This window comes from Pseudopipra pipra, chromosome Z (genome assembly GCF_036250125.1).
Source record: "Pseudopipra pipra isolate bDixPip1 chromosome Z, bDixPip1.hap1, whole genome shotgun sequence".
NCBI classification, from domain to species: domain Eukaryota; kingdom Metazoa; phylum Chordata; class Aves; order Passeriformes; family Pipridae; genus Pseudopipra; species Pseudopipra pipra.
This window is the reverse complement of record NC_087581.1, coordinates 34,203,020-34,224,013: the sequence shown is the minus strand read 5'-3', so window position 1 is coordinate 34,224,013 and position 20,994 is coordinate 34,203,020. Positions and strand designations below refer to the sequence as shown.

Below are 20,994 nucleotides of genomic sequence, written 5' to 3'. Positions count from 1 at the left end.
AAAATTGTGAGGGGCTTTTTCCATTTCACTTTATGGAACCTTTATAATATTCATAGCCATCTTGATGGAATTTCAGTCTTTTTCTTGTTAATGATTCATGAAACAGTATACATTGAGCAAAAATGTGATTACTGGTGTGTGTGGTTTTTTATTTCTAAACAGTGAAAGCTGAATTTTTACCTTTTGAAAACCCTGGTGTGGGCTATTAACTGACTTACAGATAATAATATATGCCTTTTCTAACCTATTCATGATGATGCTTTTAACCCAGTTATAATGATGCATTGAGAGATGTAGATAGTGTTTCAGAGAGCTTTTGTGTGAAGGAAGGATATGGGTGTTCAAGCCTCTCAAGAATTCAGAGACCTCTTTCATTTGCAGGAAAACTCACACCAGTCTCCCTTGGAAGAGCTCACAGGTTGGTGTCGGGCTGTGTATCGTTCTGCTACTAAAAGATCACTTGCTGCTTACTCTTGTTGCTGGTAGTGAACCATTTTCTTTTCAAGTCCCATTTGTGTGATGTTCATGGACTTCTTGTGTTGGAAAAGCTAATTTATATGCAGATGTATTCGTTACTTATAGTGATTGTTTAATTTTTAATTAATTAAAATATCAATATAATAATAATATATTAATATTATTTACAGCTAGACTATTTTAAAAAAACCCAGCTAGTAGTTTGCAAAAAATTTCCTGGGGGGGAAGACTGTGGTGGTGCTTATATATTGTTTCTGAACTTACTTTTTTTTAATACAAAAATGTTCATAGTGGTGCAACTATATGTGGAGTATAAACCACATCTGAAAAATAATAGACTGTTTCAGAATTGGCAAAAACATTTAGTAATGACTTCATTTTACTTTCTTGCTGCCAAAAATGTTCAGGAACAGGTTTTTCAGTTTGGTTTGGTGAGTGAAATACTGTTGGAAAACAATTTGCTTATGTCATTTGGCTGTAAATAACTACTTAAAAACGTTTATTTGGAAACATTTGTATTGCCATTTAAAAATTATATGACTTAGTGTCCATACCTTAAAACAGCTGTACATGCTTCTTAACAAGATGTATCTCATGTTTCTTAATGTCAGTAGGGTATGTATGTATGTTGATATGTTTTGGTTTCATAAAGTACAGAGCAAATATGTTGATAATTCAGATGAGTGCCAAAGCATACTGTTGGGAGAATAAGTAGTCAGTTACCCATTCTGCTCTGTCCATCAAAGACTGCCTTGGAGAACAGAAGTATATGATTACTTATAAGGGCAGTAGTAACCTTTACATTTAAGCAGACGTATTCCAGTCAGAGAATGGAATAACTTCTTTAAAATACTGGCAGTTCTTCTCGTGCACATATTGGTGCAGTTCTGCTCTAGTGGCTGTAAAATGTCTGTCCTGGTTTGATGGCAACTAGATAGGAGCTGTGACACATGGCAGTATTTCCTTACATGCTGAGCAGTTCTTTCCTTAACTGGCTTCAGAATTATATTTTATTACATTAGTCTGTTTTTTTGAGCTACTCTTGTCTGATGCAGCTTCTGAAATTATTTTTTTCTCCCTTGAAGCTTTCTCGATAGTTTAAAAAGAAACACATTAGAAAGCTCCTTTATACCAAGAAGACTCCATTTTTTTTCTTTACCAGGCATGTAATAAAATGGGATAATGGTTTCCTTTTCTATAGCTTTGCAAGTGATTTGGGAAAGGCATCTGAGGAACTTTTACTCTATAGGAAACTGAGAGCTCTTAATGTAATCAAAGGAATTTTGGTGATATAGGATTTGTTCTGTGCTGAGGCTGGTCCAAGACAGTTTTTAAAAATTCTTTTCAAGAACAAAGTGAGCTTTCAGTTAAATGCTTACTAAAATTAAGTTGGAGAGGTCCAAGTAAAACTTCTACTAATTGCAGATTTAACCTTCCTAGAGGAAAACAGTAGTGTTTTTTTGTAATTCCTTGTAATAGATTTTATTATTCAGTAGAGTAACTTAGAGTGTCTCTCATCTAAATTTAGATGTAACTATTGAATTTGGTGCTTACATCAGTCTTCTATGCCCATTCTTGAGTGACCTTATTTTTCACACAAGCTAGACACCTGAAAAACAAGTTGCTGTTTAAATACACTTTTGGAAACCTAACCTTAGCTGTGCCTTACTGTAGCTATTTTCCCCAAGCTAATCTTGACCTCAGTTCTGGTCTGCCCCATCAGGCACTGCTGCTAACACTTCTTTCCATCTCCCTCAGTCTTGCTTCCTGATACTGTCACTAGTGGAATGGTGACTTTGAAGTTACACTAAATTATATGAATGATTGAAACAATCAGTCACATGATTGAGGCAATCAGTCTCTCCTCCGTCATGGACCGGGGGTCTAATAGGTTGTATCACCTTCCTCATCCCCTTCCCAGTTTCTTCTTGAACTCAGGTGTGAACATATCAAAGCTGTGCTTGCTGTTGTAAGGAGTTCCATTAGGACTAATATTCTTTGTTAGGTTACTTTTTTGTTAGTTTGATTGTATAGGTGAGTTCTTCTGGGGCTGGAGTAGCACTGTGCATAATAAGGATGCCAGCAAATATGTGCATGGAAGGCAGGACTATAGCAGCACCAGCCTGGATGAGCTGAAATTGTTGTAGGTACCTTGTCTGAGTGATACATGGTAACACTAAGGGAACCAGGAGTAATCATGACAGAGTATCCAGGTATTTCCCTTCCTTCAAGACACTACCAACTACTTTGTATGTCTAATCTGTCAAAAAATCTCCAATGTTACCTGTCACATCCTCCTAGGTAGTCTGTTCCACTCTTCAGCTGTCTTTTTGTGGCTATATGGAATGGCTCTCAAATGGAGACAAAAATGTGATTTTAAAAGACTTGAATTTCTTAGATAATCTAACTGCTGAGCAGCTTAATTTAGCTAGCATTCAGTAAAACTTGTATGTACAAAAATTATATTTGCAGGACCCAGGGTAAGAAAGCATAGAGAACTTGAAAATCACAATAATCCACTCCAGCACTGAGATCAGTGTTTCCATGACATATCCTTCTGCAAACTTTGTTGTGATTAATTACATGCTAATATGCAAATGGACTGAATAATTCCCAGTAGTGTTTCATTTACGAGTTGCCTGTGTAGAACTGATAAACAAATTATACCATCTGTTTTAGTGCATGTGAATTATTTTAACTGTAGCTTTTGTGTGTTGTCCACTCAAAATCTCTTTTGGAATGTTCCTTTAAGTAAATAATTTCTATTATCTTTTTTTTTTATTATGTTGTTCTGTTGTAAACTTATGATTGCATAGCAATTTTGAGTTGGTGAAGAAAAGTATGATGTGGTTGACCTTCTGTTGAGGTGGAAAAATTTGGATGGGTAAAGAGATGAATGTCTCAAAATAGAGCATTACAACTGTTGTGAAGTTCTTATTGTTACATACATATTTCTTATCAAAGTAACTTGTCCCATGCTTTTCTACTTTTTATCTTGCATGTTCACTCTATTCTTTTTATACTTAGCTTTCTCCGAGGTCCATCTGACCTATTTTTCTTTTTCCTCTGACTCTTTCTGGAGTTTCAGATGACTAAAATTCCTCTTTTATATATACTCCCCACCCAGCAAGGTGGGACTGTTTTTGTCTCTGTTTGTGTCATTCATTTAGAAATTAGTAACACTTTCACTGACCTTGTTTTTGCCATATACGAGGTGTCATTTCCCATGGAGCTTACCTACTGATTATATGAGTGATGCAGCTTGCCTTGCTTTCCTTCCAAAAAATCATGACCACAGTGTTACATGATCCCTGTCATTCTATTTTTCATGTACCATTGAAGGCAAATGTGGACGAATTTTCCCACTGCTTGTTCTTTTTGCTCTCCTTATCAACCATTTGTCTTGACATGCTGGAGTATTTTATTGGACACCATGCATTATGTGGTGGTGTTATCTCAAAGTGCAGTGTCTGGTATGTGTTAGTAACATTAGCCCATTGCCATATCAAAGTTGCCAAAGTAAAAGAGCACAACTTTGACTCTGGGCTCTGCAATGACTTCTACCTGTGCCCTTCACTGTGATACTACCCTAACTTCTATTGCATACAGTTGTATATAGCATGCAGACGTGTCCTTCTTTCTTGTGTTTCAGAAACCCTATCTTGACAATTTTATTAATTTTATTGATTCCGGATGGCTTTATAGGAAGATGGCTAGTCTTCTAAAAACTACTGTTGTTGGCACATCAGTATTGTTGTTGTTGAAGTCAGTATTGTGAAAAACTAAGTAGCAATTGGGAAGTCTTCTTTGGCTACATACAAATATCCCTTTCTACTTTTTGTGCGTTCAGACTGTTACAAAATAATGTGAAATTAATGGAGACATTTCACTTTGTAAAAGGAGGGCCTGTTAGCAGTTTCTGCAAAATACACAATGTGACGTCATTTAAGTCAGAGATCAAATGTTTGTTCTTTCTCATTGCTGATCTGAGGTCAGTGATTTGAATAAGTCCCTTAGTTCTTAATACATCAACACCATCTACTATGCAGTAGGAAGTTTGTTCTGCTTTTACAGGTGGTGTTTGGAAAGACATAAGAGATCCTTAGGGAAGAGCAGAAGGCACAACAGCTGACAGTAGAAGTTAAATAGGCTAATAGGCAGTAGAAGAGTGAGATAGATTTAAGACTCTTTGAATGAAGCTCTGATCTGTAAAGTCATGGAGGAGAAAAAAAGCAACTCACCTATTCTGAGAGGGTTTTCACGTTATCTATGAGATGCAGAATTAAAAAACCACAGAAGTTACAAATGCAAAGAAATGTGGGTTTTTTTAAAGGAGTATAGTATGCTGTGTTTTCAAGGACTTCTACACTTTGATTCCTTCAATAAATTTGCAGTTTCATTTCCCTCCCTGTAAGTTTTCATCTGAAAAAATCATGGCAGATTATTTTTGAAACAAAAAATGTGATTTGTTACAGAAAATAAAATACGTAGCTATAGTTTGTGCTGTTGCTGTGGCTGTCTGTATGACCCTGGATATTACAGTTGTAGTGTGTTTGCCTTGAAGAACAGGGTAATGCACAAAGAGTACCATTTTAAATGGAAGAGGAAGGAACTCTTGTAGGTTGTTGAATCTCCTGGGTTATCAGACTATATTCTGAGTATTTGTAAACTTTGATGGAGGTGATACTTGCTGAAGTTCTACACTGCTTCTCCTGTTATTACTGTTTTAAAAGAAATCCAAATACTGTGCCATGTTTCTGAAAATAAGGGGGACACTGTAGAAATCAAACAGTATCAGAATCTTGGCATTGTACCCAGATTAGTTGCTGAGAGACTAAGAGGTCTGGTAGGGCCCTGAAACTAATGTGTGTTATCAAACTAGGTAAATAAAGGTGGTGTGAACAGCTAGAAGAACAGTGCAAATGGCAGTTGTGTGATGGTTTTTGCTTGTTGCTTGCAGCTTCTCATGCTGTCCTGATGGTATCATGAAGACCATGAGAAGGAGGACAAGATATTTTTTCCCTTTTACTTTAGTGGTGAATTTCATCACTTTGCATACTACTTTTGATTTTCACCTTCCTCTTATTTTTGGGGCAAAATAAAAGAAGAAATCAGATTGATAGACTAATTGGGACTTGAAACTAAACGATATGATCAGGGTTGTCATTGAATTTTTAATTTTTTTTTTTGTTAGGCATCACGATTTCTGGTCTGCTTTTTTTTAGCTGTTCACTCTGAAATTGTTCATCCTAGCATTAATTAACAAGACCAGCCTTTTCCAGTTTTCGCTAGGGCAAAAACAGTACTATCACAAATTTCACCGAGATTCAATTTTCAGTTGGTATTAAAACCTCCGTAACCAGTTGAGTCTAGGGAGAACTTGACAAGGTAACAGACTTAAAAATTTTCGGTTTTTCTTCCCTTTTTTTCCTCCCTATCCTTTACAATTCATACAATACATATTTTTTTTCTTCTTGATAGGCAGAAAGGGTAGATTATTTTTTTAAATTATTCTTTTATAGTGGCATAAATTAATGGTATCTACAATGCAGTAAAACGTTTGCTCTACTTTTACAGTGGTGCCTGGAAAGGCATAAGAGATCCTTCAGTGCTGCTTGGAAGAATCACAGGATTTGACAGTAGAGGTTTAATAGGCTGACAGGCATTATAGGAACCAGGTGGACTAAATACTCTCAGATTGAAGCTCTAAATTTAAAAACTCCTGGAGGAAAAAAAAGGGGGTTTTCAGATTTGAAGCTTTTTCTGAATTTTTAATGATTGTTGATTGCATTGCAGTAAGTAAAACTTACTTCATTCTCAGGATATATTTGTTTTAAAATATATATTAACTCTTATTCCTTAGATGTTTCAGGTATGGGGGCATAAAGTTAGATCTTAGATGGCTACATGACTTTTGGTACAAAGTGAATCCATTGCACAAACTAGTGTTTGGGATATTATTTTCAAAAAATAGGAGAAAAAAAGAAGAAAAATAGATAGCTGAACTGTATATATATGTTTTCTTATAACTAAGTGGCCACAGTTTTTATTTGAGGGCTCTGTAACTACCCGAACACTCATGTACAACGAATGTTCTCTGACATTAAAAGACACAAGGTTTTTGGAGAGGGGGTTAACGTGTGATGACTGTTGAGAAAGCTGTAGGATCTCTGACGTGTTGCCCCTTTTTCTCACTCTGTGCACTGCACTAAATTATGTTTCCTTTCACTTGTTTACTTCTGCTTATTGGCATTCTGCTTAGCAATGCTTACAGGTTTTTAAACACCATTCTGCATTGTCTGGTAACCTCAGAAAGAAGGCAATTAAATAACAAAAATTATAGTCAGCATTGTTTTAAAGCACGAAGAGAAGCTCTGTAAAGAAGCCAAAATGTAACAAAACCAATATATGGCACACTATTCATATGATGTTAACAACTGCTCTGCCTCCTCTGAAAATAGTGTTGATAGTGTGCTGATATTTTTAACTGGATTTCCTATGGAAACAATGTGTATGTAGGCAATTTGTATGTGTGTTAGAGGATGTTTTGTGTGTCCCAAGCCCCTTCATTTGCAAATAATCTGATAAATAATCCTACTGTTCAAATTCTACTGGAGAGGGAAGGGGAAAAACTATTGTCAATTCTGGCTGACCTAAATTTGTCAACTAAATTTGACAGTGGTCTAGAGTACCAGCAAGTTTCATGGAAAAACAGACATGACAAGATGATATCTAATTTGGAAATTCGGTGCTGATGTGCATATCATATTAGTTGGCAAAGAATCCAGACAGGAGGAAGACTTTATAGATGCATCATCTGTAAGAGAAGTTTGTTTGGTGCCTAAGAAGTTACGTGCTCTAGTCATTATAATTTCAGAGAAGTAAGAGAGTGCCATTTGATCTTAGACCTGCTTTCAGGTAGCTCCAAGAATACCATGAATGGTTTTGGAGTACTTAAGATGGAGGGAAACACAAGAGAACAAGTACAAAAAGAGTAGCTTTTCATTAATGACTGTGTGTTCATGGATTTCTTCCACTGCAGAGCTGTTTTGGTTTAGAAGTTTTGCCCCTTCTGGCAAAACTTTGTGTAACAGTTTCACACCGGAGCTGAAATTGAACATGTGTGACTGTCTTCTATCAAGTGTTTTGGTAGAAGAATGTTGCCATATAGATCTACAAGTCCTTTTAGTGAATTGAGGAACTGACTTTAAAAGCTACTCTTACAACTTCAGCAAGGAGAAGTGTGCTTGGACAAATCTCACCAGTTAAAGTGAATTTTGCAGTAAAGAAAATGGTTTTCATAGTTATATTAGAAGATACTGCTTTAAAATAGTAACAGCAGAAGACAAGGGCTACCAAGGAATTTAACCTGCCATTTCTTTTTAATGGAATACACTATAAATACTGTTTATAGAACCAAAAATTCCTGTCAACATCCTTACATGTTGTGCTAACAAACTACTATCAAGAGTGCAGTTTTGTTTTGTAAACTTCCAGTTACTTAGGACAGATAAAATTAGTCTGATCATCTTATTTTGTCTGATGCTGACTTAGTATCATTGGTATGAATTTAATATAAGATTCTGTGTACTTTTCTGAGAAGTCATCTGCCACATTCTGGGAGTTCTGTGTCTTCCCAGAGGAAGAGAACTGTTTAAGGATCAGAAAGTGAGCAAATAAACAGGTATCTGTAATGCACGGAAATATGAGAACCATTAATTCCAAAATTGTGTATTTCATCCCAATGCATTCACATAAACAACAACAACAACAGAAAACCAACCCCCCCAAAAAATCCAGTTGTGTATTTCAGACTCTCAGAGATGAAAAACCTGTACCATTAAAGTGTCATTTCATTTTGTTTTGGTTTGGTTTTTTACTCATATTTAAAATTATAGATTATGCCTTGTGAGAAGTTATCAATATGTTTGCTTTCAAGTGAGGTTTCTCTTTTTGAATGTACTAACTCACTGTAGAAGCCTGCCAGCAGTACACCTGGGGATATGTCTGTGTTAAAAGTTAGGAAAACTATTTAAACTTTGACTATCAGCCTGGACAAGACAGCACGTGTAGTGAAAAGCTACGTGGCTTTTATTTGGAATGTGATTCCTAAAGAAGCCTGTTTTATTAGTGCTTCTAATGAAGGATTTATCTAAGAAAATTATCTAAATATGTTAAGAAATGCATTCTTCAAACAAATATTGTTTTCTTGATAATTGAAAGACGGCAGAACTGATTTTGGGTTGGATGAACTAATGCATGAGGCCTGTAGAAACCTAAGAATAGCATTTTCACTGAAGTTGTTGGAAATTTTAAAGTTAACTTGAAATTGAGCTGAGAGGCCATTCAGGTATTAGTACCAATACCTGTATCTGGGCCTAAGCAATTAAGGTTATTTAAAAACAGATAGTTACTTATAATCTGCCAAAATGAATGCCTTAAGCTGTTAGTAAAAGATTAATTTCAGCTGTATAAGGAAAATGCAATTAAAAACTCAAAGCTGGGTAGGAAGCTTGCGTTTGCTGTCAGCCATCTCAGTTCTCAAAACTCTGGCTGCGTGGTAGGCAGGGTGGTGCTGACACAGTGGGCTTTTGGATGATCAGAGAAATTAAACTGGTATCCCTGTAGCTCTAAGGGAAAATGTGTAGGGCACTTTTCCTTGAGAGTCATGGAAATTGCAGTTTGTGTTAGTTAAGAAGCATATGATTCAATGATTCCAGTGTGGGAAACTAAACTGTGAAACACAGGGTTGTTTTTTTTTTTTTTTGTCTGAACTCTGCATTAAGTACATGTGATTCTTTCGAGTCTGCATTTAGGACTAGGAGTTGTTCAGAGCACAGGGTTGGAAACAAAGGCTGTAAACTTGTGTCTTCTCTGAAGAGAAGGAAAATACTGACTGAAGCCTTTTTAAAAGGTTTCTTGCTGGTGTTAAGTACACTCTTCAGATAACTGACAACTAAATTAAGTGAATGGTGCCTGAGAATACTTTTTTAAAATCAATTTTTAGTTATGTACAAGATGCTATTGTGCTGATTAAAGACAAATGAGATTTTTTTTTCTTCTGCTGTATTTGAAGAACAGCTTTACTGATGTGACTTCAAATGGATATGGGATGAGCGGGAGGGTCGATTCCAAAGAGGTATCAGGTAGCATCTGATACATAATATTTTCTCATATGTTTAGTCAAACCATTTAGACAAGGAAATAGATCACCTCAACAAGACTACTCACAGAAATCATGCTGATAGTAACTACTATTATAGAAAACTTTCAAAATTACTATGTTTGTTGTCTAGACCTATACAGTGTGCAGTCCTCCAAATCATCATTGCTATTGCTTATAAGTGATTGGAGATTATAAGGTTATAAGAGTGCATGTAATTACACAACACTCCAGAGTATGTATGTCTACTGCTCTTCATAAATGTTTTATTGTAGAGTTGCTTGTGCCACGGTAATGGAATATCTGGGGCAAATGGAAATTAGACTGCACTTGTTTCCTCCTGTGTAATACTGCTAGTTTCTAAGTGTATTAAATGACCTGTTAGTAATCAAATTCTTTGACATGATTCTTGAAAAGCCACACTTGTAGATGAATTCTTGCTTGGGCCAAAGAATTGTAGAAAAAGGAAATCTAAAGCTATTCTGTGAGGTGAAATTTGTGATGGCATAGTGATGACAGAATTTTCTTTTAATAGGTTCTGGAAAACATCAGCATCACCAATGGCTTGATCTTCACTCTCAGCTCCAGATGACTTGTACTGTTGTTCATAAGAGTAAGTATAATTCCATTGAGAAAGTGTTGGTAAAATCTAGAATGATTTTAAAGCACATCATCGTAGCTTTTTTTTTATTTACTTCAGCAGACACATTCAGAGTGTCTGACCAAGTTATCTCTAACTTAGTGGTTTATTCTTGATCCAACATTGCTTTACAGCTGTGATAAGATGCAATGTAAAATATCTTCTTACTACTCTGAGGAGGTACAGCATGTCAATGCAGCCAAAGGCCTTGGACCTCTGAGACATGCCACTGAATATCTGGCTCACAAGCCTCATAATTTTGCCCATCACTGGACCTGTCAGGAACATCTCATGCAGTATGCAGAGGAGCAAGATTTCACTGCAGACTTGCATACTGGTGTGGGGAAAGGAAAGAGAGAGTTGTGTAGAATCAGTCATGTGCTGGACATATTCCTGGCACAGCACTATCCTTTTAGTCTGCCTGAAAAACATTTCTAGGAATATCCTAGATGTGTCACTGATCTTGGCGACTTGCTATCCTCTGAGAAGTTTGAATTTAGCAAAAAATGGATAATAAATTGTCTGATTTTTCTGAACACTTTTCTAAAGCAAATACCTTCTTTATAACTTAAGCTTCTGTTATTAGATGTTGTCTGTTACTGAAAATGGAGATGTTACTGCTGGAAAACCAAATGAAGAGAAAACATATAAAAAGGTAAATAAAACTTACAACAAGCTTTTTTTTGTATGTTTTTCCCTTCATGTTGCTAATTCAGATCTGCTGTAAGTGAAATATATTTCAGAACTAAATAAAAACAAGAACAAATAACATATGTTCCATGGATTTTTTTGTAAGTACTTTATTCATTCTGTGAAATCAATCATAAGATGTTTCTGCCCACTGCAGAACTGACTATTTAAAGCGTGTTCAGTACAGCTTTAAAGTATATACTCTTGCTAGATTTATAGAAATTCTTTGCTCTTAGCAACAGATATACCTCTGGGCATAAATACTGTTTTGAGAAATTTAGTACAGCAAGTTCCCAAATGCTTTGAATGTTTATACAATGTGTCTGGACTATAAACCTTATCACCTCTTCAGTGCTTTGTCAAACAGACCACTATTTGTTTGCTATGTGTTTAAAAAAAAAAGAAATGTTATTTAAGAGAGGATGTATTTAGTGTAGGAGCATGCATCAATAGTAGCAGAACAGATCCGTTTAGATATTGTAACAGTAGGTGATACTGATTTGGGGTTTGTTTTTCTGACACTGATTGTCTTGACCAGCATTATTTCGGTCCACTAGCAATATTGGTAACTAAGTGGAGCTATAAATACACCTTTTCATATATATATATATATATATATATATATATATACATATATACATATATATATATGTATATATATGTATGTATTTACATAACCAAGTTGTTAGCTGCCAAATTCGATTTTTTTCTTGGCAGATCACCTCAAAGAAATGTTGACTGGTTTTTTTCTTAATTTCTGTAATCTAGCACAGAGATTCAAATACTTCTACAGTACATCTAATGTTAAAAGTTTTTCATTTCTGGGTGTCACTTACAGCACCCAGAAGATTACTAAGCTGCTGTTTCTTTTCCCACCCCTTTTGCTGGCAGTTACATTTTCAGTATCTGGGTGTCTTTAACATTACAGATAATTTTCTCAGAAATAAAAAGAAATAATGTTTGAGAAATTTGGTTTTTTCCCCCCTTTTTAGTTACAGGTTATATTCAATCTCCCAACCTATGACTTTAAAATATTAAACTCTAAATTTTTCTTGACACTTACTATGAGAAAGGAAGAAAAATTCAGTGCCTGAGATGAACACTTACACAGTTTTATTTTGCTAGACTAGACTAGTAGGTAGCCATATGTAGTTTCCATTCCCCCCAGTCATTCTACATACTCTTCTCTGTTCCTTTTTGACTATAAATTCACAAAATTCCAGAGAAAGTTGTGTAAAGGCTTCTCACCATGGCACAAATTACTCTGTGTATTTACTGGAAATACCAAAATACCTCTCTGACAAAACATAGAATTCACAGCCACATCACATTGAAAGGTCACAGTGACTATCATCTCCAAGTTCTGTGCTCTCCCCTGAACCACCAGTTGTCTGTGTCTTATGTCAGTTTATTTCCTTTTTGTATAATTACACCCTCAGTTGTTCTGTGTTCAAGCTCTTGTGTTGCATATGCCCCGTAGTTAAATATTATCACCAAATATTATACTCATCATACACCTCCTTTTTATGATAATGTTAATAAAAAATTAGGAAGTGTTGACCCCACAATTTATCCATGCAGGGCTAACAGGTAGCATGTCTTTGCCTGATGTCTCACTTTTAACAATGTCTCTCTTCTCTTAAGCCAAATTCCTTACAAACCTTGCACTTTCTGTTAGACTTTGAAGACTCTGCTTGAGCAGGGAGATTGGACCAAATAACCCCACCAGTGGTGCCTTCCAGCCTGAACCATTCTGTGACTCTTTGATCCTCACCTTCTTCAGATATTCCATATAACATTTCCTATTTCTTATGTTCAGAGGAATGAACAGTAGATGTCAGGAAGTGGGTTACAGGTTAAGCCTGGTATGACCTATGTTTATCAGAGGCATTTCATGTCATTTCCCAGTTAGTTCCATATTTTTAGGTAACTTACACAAAGAGATTTTGCTTGGTTAAATGCTTGTTTACAGTTAACACCTGCCTGTCTTTTATTGCCCACATAGCTTTTCTTTGCTCTTTTACACAGGTTTGCATTTACAGTTCTCCATTTATGTGTTGTTATACTTGTTTGGTTTGGCTGAAAAATACTTGCAGTTCTGTCCTGTGACTTCCAGTGCTACTTCCTCCAGAAATCTGGGCTGGGGGAGAGGTTGTTCCCTCAGCTGGTGCTTTTTCAGCTACTTGGGCAGTTTCTGTTCCAATTTACCACTGCTCTTAATCTCAAGGGCACTTAGTCGAGATACTCATTGAGTTTTGAAGACAGATAATGCTTGCTAATCTATTCACCTTGCTCAGAAACTTCACTTGAACATTTTTTTTACATAATAAGTTATTATTACATAATAATAAAGTATTTAAATATTTCTATTTAAATACAAATATTATGTAAAAATTGCACAATAAATTTTTACCAAAATTTATTTTTACATAATAAATACATTATGGGTTTTTTACATAATAAATTACATAATAATTTACATAAAAATAGAAGGTTATACTGTTCAGCTGAGGAAAACAGAGGACTGTAGCTTGGTTTTTGTCCTGTAGTTCTTTAGCATATGTGGCCTCGGGAGCGTTCCCAAAGATACTAATTGTCTGTGCATCCTGGGGGAAAAAAGGAATCTTGTTTATAAGAGAAAAGTTTATTTCTGACCTCCAGTAGTAGTCAGCTGACTTGCCAGCTGCATGAATGTAAATACCTTGAAGTTCCAAGAAATTTCTTGCATTATTACAACCTTGTGCAAGGCCTTGCATGAGTATTGCTACCCCATCCTTGTGGATTCTGCAAGGTATGATGGGACCAAAAAAATGGCATGGTTTCTATTATGAATCATGCTTCTTCATTCTGCTCTTTTTTAGCTTTCAGTTTTTCTGCTACTGCATTCAGATATAAATGCTCTTCTCTGTTTTAATTGTCTGTTATTATCTAGTCCAAGTCCTTGGGAGAAGAGGGAACACAACCTTCTGTTTGTTGTGTTTATTTTTCTGCTGAAAACTGCTGTTTTCCTATCTTTAAAAATGGTGTTATTTAAGGTGGGACTACTGGGCTGTTCAGCTGCAGACGTTTGCTACAAACGTTATAATCTGAAGCTACTCCTGGGTTTTCTCTCTAAGTAAATTTCAAGAAGTTGCTCTAGTCTACAGTGTGACAAAATATTTCAGTAACTCAGATTAAAGAATTTAGTTAATGGAACAGACACTTCACAGATGTGTATGTTCAATGCAGCTTTTAAGGTAGAGGATTAAAATAGCTTTGAGATAAAAGAAATAAAAATTATGCAAACTGAGGCCAGTTCTTTCAGGGTGGTTTTTTTGGTCAGTTAGCTTGGGTTAGTCTTGTGTTTCTTTTGGTTTTGTTTTGGGGTTTGTGTTTGGGGTTTTTTGTTTGTTTGGGTTTGTGTTTTTTTGTTGTGGGTTTTGGTTTTTGGTGGGGTTTTTTTTTTGTTGTGGTTTTGGATTTTTTTTCAGGGAGAAACAGAGTTAGATGTAACTGTTTGTTACATTTCATGCTTAAGGATCCTAAGCAAAGTAGCGAGGGAACCCTGTAACAAAATCCAGTCACCAGACTATAGTTTTTCTTAGATATTCATCACAGTCTTGTCACTGGTATCTGGAGTATGCAAAACATACGTTTTTCATTTCCTTCCTATTATTTTGCAGACTTCGTTGTGAGAAGCTGCTGAGACGTGCACCTTTTGCGTTGTGATGTCATCAATCACACAGTAGTCCCTCAATCTTCTCTGTGACAAAACATATTTCAGTAGCATCCTTATACCAGCATGGCAGCAAGAATCAGGCAGACATGTCTGTCAAAGCACATTAAGTGTGTAGAAAAAAATCAGACTAGAAAACAAAGCATATGTATATGTGCACTTGTGAAAAAACTGCTACTGGATTGCCACAATCTCTGCATTTAGTCTGAAGGCTGCCACACACACATAAAATTAGATTTTTTTTCTTGTTATTACATATGTTGTGGCTCTTCTGTTTAGCGTATTACAAGCACTACATCACCTGTTCAAAACTGGGTATCATAAGTGAGAGTCACTTTGCCAGGAACAAGGGGAATTTTCCTGGTTAAAGAAAGCCAGCTACCTACTGCTAGAGCTTGCAAACACATGCAAGCAGCATTGCTTCATCACTTTTGGCATTGACTTATACCCTGCATCTAATGTCTCCACATAGGGTACTTTTTCTTGCAGATGCTGAAACTTCACTACTGGAGGTTTTACTACATTGAGACCTGTGTTCTCAGTGGCAGACTTTGTGCATCTGCAAGGATACTGAAATAACTCTCTTTAATGGCTTTGCCCGGAGCAATGGCTACTATCAGACTTAGAGGTCTCAAATTCTTTTCCTCAGAGATAGAACAACCAGAGTAGTTGGATTCATGGTTACATCTGAAACTTTAGCATAATTGAAAGCCGTGGAGTAATTTGAATCCAATTTTGGAAAATGGAGATCAGATTCAGCTTGGGTCAGTAAATCATTCTGATGGCCGTTGAGCTGGAAGAACCACACAAACACACACACGACTGTCATGAAGTCCATCTTCATGACACAGACAAACATGATGTCTAGCTTCGTGAAACACACACACACAATGAGGGGAAGTCCATCTTCATGAAGTGTGACCTGTGGAAGGTGGACAAATATTTGATAGAGGAAAGAACAGTGTGAACTGAAGGAAGATTGAAGGGGTACTGTAGCTGTAGTGACCCATGGTTACAAGTTCTGGAGAAACAGTAAGATCAGTTTATTTAGTGGAATTTTCTGGAAACTCTGTTTTTATAATGTCCCTGTTTGTGATTTATTATGTGGCAGCTGCAGAGATCATGCCGAGATGGGGTAGCGGCCTCCAGAAGCTTTAGCAGAAACAGCTACAAGAAGTGTTGTTTCAATGGGACTGTAAGCACAGCAGGCACTCAAAGGCAAGACAACTCTACTGCAGAAGCAGTGGACTAGGCAATAACCACATGTACATCTTGAATATAATTGCAACTTCCTAATGTTCTAAGATATCTCTTTTTAAATGTTGCTTGAAGAAGTCATACTGTTTTTAACATGCATTCTCCTCAGATGGTTTGGTTTAAGAGTTTACAAAATTTATGACAGGTTAGTATCTTTTCAGAAGTCCGGAAAAGATAAACTTTGTTTGCATGGAAGTGATAGCGTAGGTGGATTCCTGGTACTCATGGTAACTAGTATATAAATATATATATTTAGTAGAAAATTGACATCCGGAATAACCCCTGTGGCTTGAATAATTTTGATCAAGTTTTAATCAAGTGAGACCCTGTGGATTGCTTTTTATCTATCTATCTATCTATCTATCTATCTATCTATCTATCTATCTATCTATCTATCTATCTATCTATCTATCTATCTATCTATCTATCTATCTATCTTTTTTTTTTAATTTTATTTATTTCACTGAGAATGCTGCCTGAAGGCAGGCAGCTATTCTATACCAGTCCAATTCACTGTCCCACCAAGGAGCAGACTGGGATGGTGAGGAAGATGAGAGCAGGCTTCTCCACATACAGTAGTAGAGAGAAATGAACTAATGGCAACTACTTTGTGGGAAGCATGGTTGCAAAGCAGTGTTTATTAGTGGTGGCTTCTGTTCAGATGTTTGTTTCTCCCCGTCTCTCATACCATACTATGATAGCTAGGTGTTTCTGCCATTTCATTAGCCAGATTTTAAAACCTGTTTGAATGACAGTAGTAAAGAGGGTGAAAGAAAGGAGTCATCATCTTGCCTTCTGCAGTGATAGTGAGGTAGAGTTGCTGAGGGAGAGTTAATTTCTTTTCTTTGCTTTATAGCACCTGCTATAAACCAAATGTCTTCTGGAAAAATCTTTGCCCCAGAAAGTTCACAGGTTTAGCTGCAGTAAAATGAATTATGGAAAGGGAAAGCACATAAACAAGGACCAAGTTTACACTCACGCAGTCCTTAAGGGAATCCCTAGGATGTCTACTTTTGAAGAAACCAAGAATGTTAGTTACATTTCATGAGTATGTTGTGGGAAATGCATAAAGACTCAGCAAAGAACAATTGAGAGCTGAAAGAATAGAAAGATAACTTTGTGAATGAGAGTAGAGGGGAACTTCTATTAAATTAAATGAAGCCTTAGTCCTGCTCATCTCCTCTCTGCTCATGGTTTGTTAAATGATTTGTTTTATGTCATTAATAGTCCCATACAAATATGGAGAAAGTATAAGGAAACCTGTCTAAAAAAATAAATGTGTTTTCCATATCTGAAGTCTTTGTGTACTATGTACTTGGTGATTGTATTGACACATTATTGGTTAGTTAGGTTTGCTGGCCATTTACAACTTTCACACTCCAATGGAAATAATTATTGAGCAATGTATAATATATATACTATATAATATATACATTCTGAAACTATAGTATCTATATTTTTGCCATCCCTGGATTTTTTTTCATTTACTTTAAGGGACAGACTTTTTCAATCCTTTCAGTAGGCTTGTCCCTAACTGGCACAGTTGTTAAATAGCTTCAGATAGTGCATTTTTTTTGTTAGCAGAATGTAAACTGCCTTTACATACAGTATGTGTGTCTGATTAACACATTTCTTTTATGAAAATAAAAAATTTAAGTTCTACAGGACTATGCTGAAAGCAATTATTTGTAGGAAAAGCAGTGTTGAAATCCTACTTAGTACATTTGTGGGATCATGTGCAAACTTAATACATGATTTGAAAGGATTTATATTCTCATTTAGTTTGCTATTCCAAGAAAGGATTTCAGCTTAGAGTGATGTAGAGCAAGATGGAAGACCCATCTGCAAATAACAGTAATTCAAGAGAACAGTGCATCTTGTGCTAGAATATATGTCAGTGATGCAAATATTCCATATACCTGTCTGTGTTCTATATTATATTCTATATACTATTATACTATATATATTCTATATTATATACTGTTTCATCCTGTAACCTGTTGTTATTCTTTATGTGTCTGCATATAATGTTTCATTCCTACAGGCTTTTTCAGCAAAGCTGTATGACAAATATAGAGAAAATATATAGTTACTTTTGACAAAAATAGGCAAAGATGTGTTTCATCCTAACGAGGACAGTTTAAGCTTTTTTATGCAAGGATAAAACTGTGCAGAGGCTTTTTTGTTTCAATCCTCCATAAACTGTGGGACTTCTGGAGCACTTTGTCCCCAGTACATCTCTTCCTGAAATGCAGCTCTTTTACCTTTGCTGATCTGTTCCCATTTAAGATGGAAGAGAAATGTCCTTACCTACCTTGAAATATTAGCATTCTGGGACAGTAGTACAGGGAATGGGCAATTTCTCAGTTTGCATGGCTGCAAGAATTGCAGTTTACAGGATATTTAATTATATAACAGTGATTGACAAACAATTGGTTTGCAATTGGCTTCAGCATACTGTAACTGCCATCAATTTTTTTTAAAGCAGTTGTTAAAGTATCCTGAATGTTTTCATAACATTGCTTTTCTGTTAAACTGACTGCTGTGATTGCTGTAGAAATGGTGGGTGATTACTAATGGCACTATTGAATAGGAGGGGAAATTAACAAGACAGTAACCTTGGAGGTAGAGTCTGTGTCATACTAGTAGAAGGCCTTACATTCTGCCTTCCAGAGGCTGTAGGTCTGTAGGTTTTCTTTTAAATTTGAAAAAAAAAAATCCTACAGATATTTTTTATGAGCTCGAAAGATGGTCTAGAGTTTTCCTTTTGAAATCACATTGCCAGCTTTACCTGTCTTGCGGTTTTTTTGAAGTTCAGTGGGTTTTGTTAGGGTTTATTTGGAATGGCATGTCCTCTGTTGTAATTTACTATATGCTGTTCTTTCAGACATAGTCGCTTGCTATGGCAGTGAACAAGATGGGCATCCAGCTATGAAGCAGAAACTATGTGTATTGGTTTGATCAAAGTTACATAATTACGGCTTTTGTTGTGCATTAATCATTGATGAATAGAAGCCTTTCAAGGAAAGAAAAATGTGACTCCTCTTATGACACAAAGCCAAATGGTTTTAGTAGTCAAAGTAACACTTTAAGAATGGGGTGTTGTTTGTTCCCACCAAGTTGCCTTTTCTAAGCTGTTACGCAAGTAAAAGTTCTGCTTGGTGTGCAGTCTTAATTATTTAGGATATACACATCTCTGTCTTTTCTTTTCTAAAAATAAGCAGTCACTCTAATATTTGCTGTTCCAGAAACTGTAACAAGAGCAGCTTTGTGTACTTGAACCATTTCTTATGTAATTCCCATTCCTGAAATTGTTTTGTTCAAGTGCTGAAGTGGTTCTGATCATGAAACTTCTAGTGTTCTTTGTTTCCACTGTTAATGTCTTGCTTGTTTGGTGGGTAGGAGCTAAAATCTAAAACCAGACACCAAATATGTTGTCTTCAGACTGGTGAAAATACATGATGTAAGGGAAGATACTCCCTTCCTGATAGCCGCCTTTCCCTTCCCAATGATTTTCTTTAATCACTCCTTCGGTCTTTTCTTAATAATTCCTTTCTTGACCAGTTTCTCATTTTGACTCAGTTCTGCCATTTTTTTTAATTTGTCCATCAGGGTTCTCTATTCAGCATGAGAAAGTTTCAGAGATGGTCTCAGTTTACACATATATAGTATCACAATTTGGTGCTGACCTTTCGAACCTTTCTCTGTCCTTCAAACCCTGGCTGTTGAATTTAGTCATTCCACTTTATGCAGGTAGATTTTTATTGAGAGGTTTCTCTTTCCTCATCACTTTCATTTTTCTCTGCATTCCACCCAGTCAATGCACCTCTTGCATTGACTGTTGGGCAGAATGTAATAAATACATTTATATCTAGAATCAGCATTTAAGCCATAAGCTTGCTTTGTAATGCCTTGGCATGCATGTACAATCACCTGGAATTTGTGACTGTTTCTTTCCAGGACATAATGCATGCTACTTCTAACTCCTGAAGGAATTTGAATGTCCAATTAGATTGAAAATGTCTTAAGAGGATCACAAAGGATGGCTATAGGCTGTTTTGTAAAGACAGGCAGGAAAGTAGAGGAGGAGGAGTTGCGCTCTGTGTTAAAGAGAATCATGAACATATAAAAGTTAAATGCAGTGACTATGGAAGCCCTATCAAATGCCTCTGGGTCAAGATCAGAAGGTACATCTCCAACTGGTATCTTAGATTAGGCATCTGCTACTGACCTCCAACCCAAGATGGTAAGGGCAAAGAAGCACCTAAACGGGGTCAAGCAAGTTTTAGATTACAGATCCTGGGTCTTATGGGTGATTTCAACTACCCAGACATTTGTTGGTGGAACAATGCAGCACATTACATCCGCCATCAAGTTCCTGGGATGCAAAGAGGACTGATTCCTCACACAAACAGTAGATGTGCCAACCAGGAATGAGGAGCTGTTGAACTTGCTACTCACAAAACAAAGAAACCTGCCTTGTAGTATCTCAGTTAGTGATGTCTTTGGCTGCAGTGATCCCTATATTGTGAAGTTTGGGGTCTGCCTGTGCACACTGAAGGTTAGTACAAGACAAAGTTTTTAGATTTTGGAAGAGCAAACTTCAGCTTGCTCAGAGCTCAACTGGGAGGTAAGCTTCCATTTAGCTAGGGAGTGCTGGGAGTTTTTCAAGACCACTCTCCTGGAAGCAGAAAACCCGTTCATTCTCTATAAAGGGAAGGGAAGTAGGTGGAGAAAGAGACCCCCTTGGCTTAACTGTGACCTTCTGAGTCTGTTCAAAACCAAAAGAGAAGCATACCAGAGATGGAAAAGGGGACAAATACTTGTTGAGAACAAGGGAGTTGCCAGGGAATGCAGAGATGCAGTTAGAAAAGCAAAGACTCAGCTCAAATTGAAATTGGCAAGAGATGTCAGGAACCACAAGAAAGGGTTCTTTGGGTACATAAACAACAAATAACATAAACAACAATAAAAAACAGAAGAAAAATATTGACCTGCTGTTAAATAGACGAGTTGAATTAGTCACCAACAATGCTGAAAAGGCAGAGGTTC

General features: G+C 36.3%; 1 protein-coding gene across 5 annotated transcripts in view; it reads left to right on the top strand.

Moving 5' to 3' along the window:
- The window catches only part of PIP5K1B (phosphatidylinositol-4-phosphate 5-kinase type 1 beta), a 105,232-nt gene that overhangs the window by 24,597 nt on the left and 59,641 nt on the right, over window positions 1–20,994 (top strand). For all 5 annotated transcript variants that reach the window (XM_064641014.1, XM_064641012.1, XM_064641013.1 and 2 more), the window contains 2 exons: window positions 10,176–10,253; window positions 10,867–10,935. In XM_064641014.1, the coding sequence (XP_064497084.1) occupies window positions 10,867–10,935 (69 nt within the window). In that variant the 5' untranslated portion in view covers window positions 10,176–10,253. The remainder of the gene's footprint in view (window positions 1–10,175; window positions 10,254–10,866; window positions 10,936–20,994) is intronic.